This window comes from Apis cerana, linkage group LG4, assembly GCF_029169275.1.
Source record: "Apis cerana isolate GH-2021 linkage group LG4, AcerK_1.0, whole genome shotgun sequence".
NCBI classification, from domain to species: domain Eukaryota; kingdom Metazoa; phylum Arthropoda; class Insecta; order Hymenoptera; family Apidae; genus Apis; species Apis cerana.
In genome coordinates, this window is record NC_083855.1 from 12,901,239 (window position 1) to 12,914,057 (window position 12,819).

General features: G+C 38.4%; 1 protein-coding gene across 11 annotated transcripts in view; it reads left to right on the forward strand.

Moving 5' to 3' along the window:
• LOC108000824 (ubiquitin-ribosomal protein eL40 fusion protein) overlaps window positions 1-12,819 on the forward strand; it is a 56,967-nt gene that overhangs the window by 43,777 nt on the left and 371 nt on the right. The window contains exons 1-3 of one of the 11 annotated variants that reach the window (XM_062074548.1): window positions 5,500-5,964; window positions 12,104-12,219; window positions 12,603-12,802. In XM_062074548.1, coding sequence (XP_061930532.1) covers window positions 12,613-12,802 — 190 coding nt within the window. In that variant the 5' untranslated portion in view covers window positions 5,500-5,964; window positions 12,104-12,219; window positions 12,603-12,612. Of the gene's footprint in view, window positions 1-5,499; window positions 5,965-6,566; window positions 7,512-10,896; window positions 10,995-12,103; window positions 12,525-12,602; window positions 12,803-12,819 lie in introns of those variants that run through there. The other 10 variants (XM_062074549.1, XM_062074545.1, XM_062074544.1 and 7 more) reach the window with 10 other exon arrangements.

A 12,819-nucleotide genomic window follows, 5' to 3' on the forward strand; every position in this document is an offset into this window, starting at 1 on the left:
TATACTCTTCGATTACATTTATTAATATTTTTTATTAATATTTATAAATTTATTTTTTAAATATTGTTATTTAATCGATGTCAATTCTGAGAATAATTAGCAAAATGCAACCAACGCTTCTTTTAATTGCGTGTATATTATATAAATGCATTAGAAAAATAAGGGAATTTTTTCCAAATAAAAATATTCTTTTAATCTTAAATCTATAAAGATTAAATTTTGAAACAGGAACGATCATCTCAAAGGATCGAACGAAATAACGTAGATTATCAAAAAGTAATTAATTCTCGCGAATCGTATTTCAATTTAAAAAAAAAAAAAAAAAAAGAAGAAGAAAATTCATTTTTCAATCTATTCCCCATTGAATAAGAAAAATAGCCGTTCCCTTCTTTTGAATAATCGTTTTACAGAATTGTTCACTTTGTCCGATTACCATATCGTCGTGCAATAAAAATCGAACTGTATCTTTTCGCGCACCATTTTATCTCGTAGATACTATCATTTTTCTTGGAAAACGACTATAAATGTGTCTCTATAGTCACGGTATAATAACTAGCACAACAACACAACACGCTAAACTCGTTCTAACAATAATAAGTGCAACTTATAACATATAGAATGCGATATTAAAAATGGATAACAAAAAAATATACCGAGGGATTCCTTCTCGCGAATATATTGCCGGATCGCAAAGATAACGTCTTTGTTTTCTAAACGCTTAATCAGCGTTTCGAAAGATATCGATACCTTCTCCAATCTGTTTTTACGATTAACATTTTTAACTATCTTCTCGATTAATCCAGCTTCTTCAGCCTCCTCGATCCATGGCTCACCCTCTGAATACCACTCGAATCGGTAAATCTTTGAAATAATAACTCTGATCATTATAAATTCAAACAGTTATCGGATCAGTCAATGCACTTCTCTATCCGAACGAACTCTTCTCACTACAATGACGAAAATGTCGATATCCAAGAGTTATTGGTACGTAATGTCTGTCGAAACCGTTATATTTGTTTTATAACGTGCGCATAATCGCACGATCTTTATATATCGTTAAATTGAAAACACGTTTAAAAAAGTACTGTATAAATTCGCACAGATAATTGTCAGTGATCGATAATCGATATTATTTATAGGATATCAAGCTAATAACATCACAAAGCACGTGATTTTTGCATGTTTAATTTCTGACGATTAATCCGGAAAACGGGAAAAAGATCGAAATAAATCGTTCTTGCCAATCGATTGCTCCACGCAAATCAATTCTCGATAGACACTATGAATCAACGTACGCGCGCGCCACGCCTTCGTTTCATTCACTCTCCAACTAAGCACGCCGTTTGCTATTGTACGTACGAGGAACGAGGATATCGAGGATGATCGAGACAACGGAAGGAAAAGCGAGAGTAAGAGAACAAAAGAGAATAATAATTTTGCAACCAGATCGATGACAATAATCTTGGCTACGAATTATTTAAAAGAGTTTAAAAAAATTAAACGTAATTAAACTTCGTTTCTATAAATCTCAATTTTGTAATAAACCGTATGGTGCAAGAAACTATGATTGGGGGAAAAATGCGAAAAAAATATGCCCAATCTATGCGATTCCAGTCGAATGAATGGCGTACTGGAAATTCAGAAAACCGGGCCGTGCGAAATTAACTGTCCTGTCGAGGTTGGCCGCGATTCAAATTGAATTGACTATCGTTATGCGTCGAGAAGGTAGTGGACGTCGGTGAACGGCCGATGATAGCGATCGTGGTAACAAGAGTAACAGTGGTGGAGACGATTCATTCGATTTCCGGTTCGATCGGGTTCGAGAGTTAAAGGCGTGACTGAAAAATGTCCCGGTAATTACAGCTATAGTGCAGTCTACAATTATATATCGAGCCGTTGTATCTGCAAAAATTTATATGCATTCGACTGCGAGCATTGGATGGAAAGAGAAACGATAGACGGCGATAATCCATAAATCGTTCGTTGGCGGTGTAAAGAAAGATATTTAACGCGAGAGGGAAGAAGAGTTTTCAGAAACAGGCGGCATTTCGAGTGAAAACATCCGAAGATGTTGAAGGTATTCAAAGAGGAGAAACATACTCCTCGAACAAACTGAAAACTGGTAAATGCAATCAGAAACTTGACTCGTACCTCTTGTAAACTGGGTAATAGCGCATTGTAGACATTACGAAGGTAATTTAACACGCGTAACGTGTAACAAAGTTTCGTCGTTGCGCCGTTTCTCAGAGCGGAACATGTGCTTTCGTTACGTTCAATCTTTCCTCCATTCCTCCTAATCATCGAACGCGCTCGTGCGAGAGCGAGAGAAAATGATCAACTCGCTCGTCCTCCGCCCCGACTCGTCTTTGATCGTATTTTATTCCATCTTGCGCCGCGATATAACCGAGCTTCGAATCAAACATTTGCTCGTTGCGTTCGAGAGGATCGAACGCAATTAATTAAGCTTTGTGCTCGAAAATTGAAGGGAAAATAAAATTTGAAATTCCAATTTATCATCGCGAGTCTACAGTATGTAACTGTTCCGCGAACAGATGGCATTTCCAAGTTTACCGCAACTCTAACTCGCCGTTTACCTACGCCTGTATCTACGCCTTCGCGGCCGCGAATCGTGCTACCCTCGATCGAAGATAAACTAGAAACTAAATTACGAATCCCACGGATAGTTGCTAATAGACACACGCTCCAAATTATCCATTCTCTCGACGGTTCGAGAGCGAGAGGAACTCGACGCTTTCCTTCGCTTTCCTCTCTCCTCAAAATTTTGAAAAAAATTTTCAAATCGAACGGAACGTTCTTCTTTTATTGCGTTCCATTGTTATCCAGCATCGGCATTTATATACTCATATATACACACATACGTATAAATGTAAATCGAGAATCAAAACGAATGGAAGTTATTCGCGAATCGAGAGCATACCGATCGTAAAATGAAATCAAAATACAGCGAGTAGTCGGTGCAACCAGATATTCAATCATATCGAACTCTACATTTTATTTAAGATAAGCTATCGAGTTGGCCCCGTTCGTACGTTTAAAAACACCAGACTTTATCGAGCTGACCCGCCAAAAAATTTGTTGCATCGACCGCGCAATAATGACGTACGTGACCCGCCATATCTCTGCAACCAGATGCACAACGCTTGCGGCGTTATTGTTGTTACGCAAACACTGGAACTCTGTACGCCACGGATGTGTTTATCGTTGGATTAATGATTCCATTGCCCAAACCTTCCTGTTTTCCGTTTCCAGGCACAATGACCAAGAATGCTTACCGTATCAAATTTTCTCATCACTCGCCGTCTTCATTCCCTATCCGACGGAAAAAGTCGCGATAATTCGCCGATTCTTGATTTCTCGCGTCGATCCGTCCAAGCGGTGTGTGCTCGTCTTGGAACGAGCGCCATGTAGTAATAACGGAGAGGCATCTATGTTACGCAACGATATAGAAAATTTCTCGTATTTTGCTTTCGGTCGAAACTGCTGAAAGCACGACGAACGAGACGTTGGAGTAGCAAAGCGTACGAATAAATCTACATACATTAGATTATTTATGGAAAGATAGAGAAACAACGTAGACGCGGTACACTTGGAGCATCGTTTACTTTGAAGAAATAAACAAACAAACGGTATTCGAGCCTGTTTTAACAATGTGGAAACACACGCCGAATAATTCCACTCGATGTTGATCTTAGCGAAAAGACGCAAGAGCGAGTTTTATTATACACGCGAAAACTGTAAACTGGTGGAATTTACAGGGAGCGATCTCTAAACGCTAAATTCACCACACCGAATCTGCCTTATCTATAATAATTTTAGAGAGTCGAGGGTCATTCTAGGAAACAGCAACTTAATCTAGACTCTGCTTCCTTTGAGGTCACGAAACATGTACTACATGGCTCGGAGCAAGAGGTGGAACTGTAGAAATCCTTTTGGGAGACTGTCAGAGACTGTCAGAGACTCGCGGCAAGTCTGAAGCAACGCAGAGATTGCTCGCTGCAGTAATGCAATTTGGTAGTTGTGCGGCTGTAACGAGGAGACCATAGCCGTGTTACGCGCGCTTGATGCGCCTCTCCTACTACTCCTACCCACCCTGTAGAGGTCGTTATATAGCGGATCGTACGGTCGTAGGGTGGTCGGTCGGTCCACATGTCGTATTTGTACTACAAATCCTCTAACCTCAAATCCCTCGTCTGCAACGCGCACCAACCCCTAATCACGTTCCTATCACCCGTATTCACTTTCGTCTTTCGCCTCCACATTCTCTTATCCGTTCCTTCGTCGAAAATGCTTCATCAACTCCTACGCTTCTTTACGTCAGACCAGACCGCGGAGGTCGTCTGTTCAACATCAAATTCAACCTTGCCATTCGTAAACAACAACAGTTCGCGGCATAATTCATAAACCGAGCGAAATCGTGGCCAATGTTTTTCGTCGCGATGCCTCGGTTCGAATAATATCGATACGTTGAAAGGTAAAATGATCGATGGGATCAGTCAGTTATAGACTATTCTTGGGAAAGAAAATATTTAGATACTTCTTCTTTTTTTCTTTACACGATGATAATTATTTGTGGAAAATAAATTACGTAAATGCGTGAATGAAAGATTGGTCGAAACGACGTAGATCCCGTGTAATCGATCCTAAAATTACATCGAACGAAACGCGATACGCGAAACCTTATAAAGTTGGAGTATCATCTACCTTGGCGAATGTTTTCTATCGCGAGTATGATTTCTCCGTAATCAGGTGGTAGCGCGCATGTCCAACTGTAGGTATACAAGTTGGTATTAACAAGGGAATAAATTATCCCATTCGGCACGAACCCTTCATAACTCAGTGGAAAATTAGCATAAGATCAATATTGCTTTTTCACCGCACCACTGACGGAACATCGTCCTTCGGTTCCACGTTCTCCTGCTCGGTTCAGAGATTCACCATTCAGGTCCGAGAAACGAAATTATAGAAAATATACACACACACATATATATATATATATATATATATATATATTCCAATCGATCGAAACAAATTTAATTCGTTGACGCAAATTTCCACGCTGTACGTTTTTCGCGGAGATAACCCAGATTTGATAACCTTTATGAAGCAAGCCCCCTCCCCTCCTTTACGTAATCTCCGTGGCGATGACGTTGACCGAATAAAAATACCGACGATGCGATAGTTATGAACGGTTAATTCGATCGACCGATATATCGGTTGATATAAAAATAGAGATCCACCGGTTCTCGTTGGAAGGAGAAAGGAGTACAGTGACGTTTCCGACCGTTTACGTAACCGTAGAACGCTTACACGGACGGCGCATACATTCCCGGCGTATATTCGTATATTATCGAAAAGAATCGAGGCGATGCGAAAGGCGAAGAGTGACGCAAAGGGGGAAGGAAGGCGGGTGGAGGGGGAAGAGAGAATAGAGGGAGAAGGGCGATAGAGGGAAGAAGACGAAGCGCGTAAGTACGTATTTCGTAGTAGACTGTGATCCACGTGACCGGTTGTGCTCTCGGAGTGGAACGCCGAGGTCAATGCTTTCCGTCCAAGGCCAAAGGACCGGCAGAGCCAAGACTCGAGTGGGTACTCGAAGAGTACACAGCATCCAACGTCGAAGGCGAGCGACACGCAACGAGGAGAGACCACCGATCCCGGGCCCTTCCCTTCCCCCTCTTCTTCTCTCCTTTATATCCCTACTCCCCGGGCCAAACGAGGTTTTCGCTCTCTCCACGAGCCGCGTTACGTGGGTACCGTTCTTCCATCTTTCCGAACGCGATCGAAAGGAAGGATTCTCCCCCTTCTTTATTAACTCGTCGATACGCGCCGCATAAATATCCATTTACCGTGAAAAATTTCATTCTCGAGCCGATGGATGCGCGAAAGGAGAAATATTGGAAGGGAAAACGCGGCGATCACCGTGTTCGACGATGATATTTTCGGGTAATCTTCTAACTTTCTAAGTATATATAGTATAGAAGTAGGGATAAATTGGCCAAGGATTTGCCAAAGTCTGAATCGAATTTCTGGTAATTTGGTGGGCAAAAAATACTCACGGCGAGACACAAACAAGCTATATACGAGGTCGGGATTGCCCGGGGCAGGCCGAAACGATGCTAGCCTCGAAAAGTTTCTCGTCAAGAAACGTCGCATCGCGCCACGATTCGCCGTGTCGTGCGCATTTCTTAAATGTTTTACGCGAGTAACTTGAGTTTATACGACCAACAGCCAAACTTTCCCAAATTGGATTTATTTGTTTCGACGCGACGGTGAAATTGTCGGTTAAACGATTCCTTTAGAGACGATTTTAAATATATATATATATATATATTTTCCGCGATTCGTAATAGTAAGCGAAGGCAGACAAGGCGAAATTTGGTCCACGAGTTGTGTCGAGTGTTCGGTCCCATAAATTCTCGAACGCCTAGCGCCTGATTGAATATCCGATCAGGAGGCACAAGTGGCGCAGTTAGGAATGTATGTTAGAAACTCGTTTAATGCTAGCCCTCGGGACTGAAATTCTGCGGCACTGGCGGCGGTGGCTGGTGTCGGTGCAGTCGGTTTTCGAGTTGCACGCAAACTCGCACCAGCCGATCCGCCATTCGTACCGTTGCGCCAACTGTGCAGTTAACTCGCCATTCAGTTTACGATCGAGTTTAAGGAAAGGAAGTAAGAGACTTGACAAGTTTCGAGAAATATTCCATCGACGACATAACGTACGAATCGAATTATTCAATTTTTACAACAATTCAGGGCTCGCAAAATTGAAATCCAAATATTCCAAATATCTGGATCGACGAGTTTCATAATTTTTCTCAACCCTCTATCGTCCATGTACCAAGTCGATTTTAAAAGTAAACGCAATGCTCTCCGACGCCCGTTACGAAGGTAAATAACGGAATGGGAAAATTGTTGCGCGTGAGAATCCATTTCTTCCTCGTTAAAACCGCACGCATCCGTGTCGCACGCGACGTATTTCCTATATACGCGTTGCATTACGTCAACCGACCCAATTTGGAAAATGCTCCAACACGGGCAACGCTCGTGTTAGGCGACGCCTAATAAGGTATGAAGAGGCGTACTCCGGACACCGCGTAGAACACGGAGGCGCATAGCTGTGTGCACACGGTTGCACACTGTTCCCTTCCACCTAGCCTCCCCACCCTAGCGTCGTCGCCGTCTTCACCGCCGTCGTGAATAGCACACATGCATATTCAGACTGGCCGACTAGTCGCCGAGTAAATTAGACTATTTGGCCCGCTCCATTATTGAAGGAAACCTGCGGAACGAAGCTGCTGCAGCTTGTAATACGCCACCGCAACTTCGCGACTCCATGACGTTCACCAACTCCCATCGGATGCGAGAGAAACGCGAGATCGGAGAGAGAGAGAGAGAGATGAGAGGTGAGAGAGGAAGCGCGCGTATAAGAGAAGGAAAGTGATGCAAGAGTCGAAGAATGGAAAGCTTGGAATTATGTTCCAGCGTGAAGCGTATGTATATGTATATATTATAAAATTCCATTAAAAAAGGAAGAATCTTGACGAGTATAAGGAAGAGAGAAATTTTAATTGAATTCGATTCGATCCGCTGTGGAAAAATTATTAAACGTAACGGATTGATTTCGATTTCGATGATTTCAAAAGAAAACGGTTCTGTGATTGAGACGAGAATTCGCACTGAAAGATGAAACGAACGCGTATCGGGCGTTATCCGATTTCGAACCGGAAACGGGTGCACGACTGCTGACTTCCGGTCCGGTTTTACGAATCAAAGGACAAAAGAACCGTTTCATTCGTCCAAAACCGGTTTCGAACAGACTTTATTCTCTTCTCTATGGCGGAATATTAATTACGAATTACTGAAATATCGCAAACAAAATAAAAAAAGAAGAAGAAATACAAAGGATTTTCTTTTCTTTCCTTAAATATTCGACAAAGTGAAAAACGCATATTTTCTCTAATATAGTTAAATGAGTATCAAAAACATCGAGTCCTGAAAATTCGTAGATCTACGAAAATCGATAAAGTATGGATCCTAGATCACGTATCTCTTCTTTTCATTCTATTCGCTTTAGCCATATATTCGAGAAAGTTTCTTATTCGGCGAAAAGCAAACTCTTTAAAACTCTCGCGCTAAATAAAGTCGGGGGACAGTTTAATTTACATACATTTACTCTTTCCTTTTCCCTTATTCCTCCCCATAGTTTCGAGAGACGCGATATCCTTCTCCCGGCGCGGTCTAAACCATAATATCTCGCGATGACGACAACCTCTAACCCTGCTCCTCTAACAACCCCCTTAGTCACGCTCTCCTCTTCCCTCCACCACCCTCTGCCCTCTCTTTCCCTCTCTTTCCTCCCTTTTTCGCCTTTCGACCGTTCTCCCTTCGCCCACAGTCTCTGTCTCGCCCCGAAAACTCGCTGACCTAATTTCCCACGAAACTGCATTGCGTGTCCTACCTGCACGGTTCCACCTACCGCATTCGAAATTATACATTCCCCTTATTTCTCGATTCGTTCTCCGCGCAACATCAATCCCCTTCGTTTCCAATCCCTTCTTCTCTCTATGCGGAGAAAAGGAAAACATAATCCGCCATTTTGCGCTTCGAAAAATTTGTCATCAAAGGGTAACGGTTACGAGAAAATAATAATATGTATGCGCGTATCTTTGTTCTTGCGAGAATGAGAGAAATAAAAAATAAGTTGGACGCTGATTTTGAGGGTCGCGAAAGCGGTTGAACGAGCAAAATGCGAAAGCTAGATCAGGGACACGAGGGAAAAGGGGGAATTTTGATGGAAAAGTTTTATCTCGGATCGCAAATGGTATTTCATTCACTCGTTTTGTGCTTCTTTTATCGTGGTTACCGATGTTCGAAAACGTTAAAGTTATTACACAGAAAGGGGAAAATTACATTTTGGCCCTAGTAAGCAAGCAAATATAAATTTTACAGAACCGTCGATAAAATTGTGGAAGTTGGTCGGTTTCTTGTGAAACAAGCCTCCTAAGGAATTTTACGATCCAGAAATTTTCGTTATTTAAAAAAAATATCCGAACGAAGGCCGAATAAATGTGTATTATATGTTGTACGATATCATGTATATTACACGTTATATATTCTTAGAGTAACTTCGACAAAGGATAAGCAGATTGACTTTAACTCGATGTTAAATAACACTTGATGAAATTTTAACGTCGAATAGCTATAAGATAATAAATTATACGGAGAGCTGGATCGAGGCTCGAGATAAAAGAGGGTGGATTCATTCATCAATGAACTCTAATTACGGCTAAGAAGCACAACGACGATTAAACCTCGTTTCGGGCCATGCTCGTAACAACTTTTAATTGCACTTCTCCAATTCTCTCTGAACGAAAAATGGAGTCTGTTGGTAGAATAAGGACGTGAAGAGAGGCCAAGTAGAAGACGAAAAGAGGCAAAAAGAAATAAAAGGTGGGAGGGTACGAAAGTTAGGCTCGGCGTAATCGATAATTCGATTTTCGATCCAGAAACCAGGGTTCGCGCATTCTTCGATAAAAGCGTATACGAGTAGAGGTCAAAGTGTCATGAAAGGTTAACTATAGTTGAACGAGTTCACCTTAGAGTTAGATTCCAATTTTAGCCTGTATATCGACCCCTGTAGTTTAATGATCTTACTAACTCGCTCGGGCTTTTCCATTATTACTTTTTTCATCTTTTCTCGAGTTGGAATAAAGATACCGACAAATCCTCGCATCCATCTAATAGACTCTCCGTACCAAATGTTTATCGCGAATATAATAGATGGAACACAAATTATCATCATTGGCGATAAATGACACGTACTACTAGAACGAAACACTGCGTCCACAATCATTTTCTATAAGAAGAAACGGGAAAATAATTGCCATTGAAGAAAACTATGAGATAAAATATCGAATAATATTTAAAACAGAAAAAAGAATATTTTATTTGACATGATTGGGAATCATGACTAAAATCATTAACAGCTTGATAGAAACATATTTCCTATTCGGTTCGATTGATTTTTCGTCCAAAATTTCTAGCATTGATGCATAAAGTGTTTAATTCATACCTTCAAGGATAACCGTATGTAAATGGAAATCGCGTCTGAACATGGAATACAGAGATCCACTAACGGACAAGTGGTCGAGTGTCATAGCAGCATTTGCAGTCACAACTGCATTCAGAAACGATGACATCGGGTGACGATGCAATTTGTGTTGGACGTCAACTGTTCTTCGCAAGGAAAGATAAATATCACTGAAATATCCGGAATTATTGACCGTAATGTACGATAATAATTCGTACATTAAAATAAAAGCTAATTGCGAATATTAGAGGCACGATACGATTCCGGACCGTGTCGATATTCCTAGAATTAATAGTAAATTTATAGAATTTTGATATTATCTTGTCTACTTTCCAATAATTTTGTTACGAGATATATATATATATATCCAATATTGAAAAATTTGAATATACAATGATATGATTTTAAAAATCAAAATATATCGATTTAGACGATAATACTATGCATAATACCATGCATATTAAAATGTATGGCATAATTAACATTATCGTAACAATTTTATTTTTTACGTAACAAAGTATCGAATATTCCACCATATTGTATATTTGTATTAACGTTTTCTTTGTCCGTATGAAACATTTTAATTCGCATTATCAACCATAGCTGGTCCATCTAAACCTAAATCCAGTTACCGTTCAATTTCCACAATAGCCTTGAGATTCTGGTTAACTTTATCAGAGTTCAACAACTCGAAACAACTTCCTACAACACGGTTGATCAATGCAACGAATTGAGATGTGTTCGCTGCGATATAGAAAACGACCACCGGATTTATAATGAGGAAAGTTCGATAACAAACTTCGATGGAGATTTACAACTTCTCAATAACGTTATACAAAAACCGAAACCACTCAATAAGGCAATCTCAGAACGGATTATAAAAGTAAGCTTGTTGTTTACTCGATTTCATCTACTAAGCATATACATAGTTTACATCTAAACAGTATTACTGTACAACAGAAATTCCATTTTATTAAGAGATATTCTTGTTTTAAATCAACGTGGCGTGTAGAACGTAGTAATCGAATTGTATCGATGATTTCATGATTCATACGCGTTTATATTTTCATCAAATTTATATTAGATTTTCGTTACTTTCTTCCATATTTCTTCTTATCTATCTTTTTATTATAACGTGTCGCCTCACGATAAAAATGGTAATATAAAGAGATTCTCGTTCAATGAATGCAAAAGCATTCAAGGTGGTAGAATATCATAAAGCTTCTTATGCTTCTTTAGAGTATTGCAAAACTCATTCGAATTTATGGAACGCATTCACGCAGCATATAAATATATATATATATATATATTCGTAAGAAATAGAAAATATGTCTAAAAAATTTGACAAATTTTATGTATAAATTTATCCTATTTATAATAAATTATTTTTATTCAATATTAAAATTGTAATATAAAATTTAATAACTTAATTTTAATAAATATTTAGATTAAAATTTATCATTAAAATTTGCATCTATAATCGTGATTTAAGATATGATCTTTATTATTTAAAGAAAATAATATATATATTGATTATAATGTATACGCATACACACATATATCATACATGTGTTTATTAATGCAATCTAGATACATATATATATGTTTAGATACGTATATATATTTGATCATATATATATATTTTTTTTATGTACATAAAATATAAAAAAACAATTTTAAAACATATAATTCAAAGTCATTAATTGATTATACTATTGATTAATATTATATGTTTTATACGTATAAAATATTACATCTTTTTTAAAAAATTATTTGATTAGATATTTATGACATGTACTTACATCATATTTGCATTGAATATTTTTATAATTTTTAAAAGATAAATAATAAATCACCAGTTATTAACAATATTCACACATAGATTAACATTCATTCAAATTTGCACTAATAATAATGATATAAATTTTCAATAATTACACACTTTATATAAAACACGGTATATAAATTCTACTCATGTTTTTTTTGAAATAGTAGAATTATTCACCACGAGAGGGCTAGTATAATCGACTCTGTGTAAACGGAAGTTACAGTGCTGCCATTGCAAAGTCTTTTGAGGTTGTTTTCGTGGCATGCATGCTTTTCTAACGGTAAGAACTCAATATCTTTTGGAGATTTTATGATCTAAAATCTTCTTATAACATATAAATTGTCTGTAAATTAAATTAATATCGTTTATTGATGAAATATTATATAATCGAACAATTAAACAAAAGGGTTCCAAAAACAACTGCAATACGATACGTTGCTAGAACACACGTTTATAAACGAAATGTCTGTTGTGAAATTTTCTAGTCACTTCTACATATTTTATTAAACTTAACACTAAAAAATCATAGATACTTAAGAAATTGGGAATATAAAAAATTAATTGTCATCTTAACGATCTTGCCTAGTAAATAATGTTTAATTTTGTATTTCTTTACTTCGCATTAGGATTTTTTATTAAGTGTACGATCTTTCTTTTAAATAGGTATACCACGATGCAGATATTTGTGAAAACTTTGACGGGTAAAACTATCACTCTTGAAGTAGAAGCATCAGATACTATAGAAAATGTGAAAGCTAAAATTCAGGATAAAGAAGGAATACCACCTGATCAGCAACGTCTTATTTTTGCTGGAAAGCAATTAGAAGATGGACGTACTTTATCGGACTATAATATTCAAAAAGGTATTGTGCGATTTTAA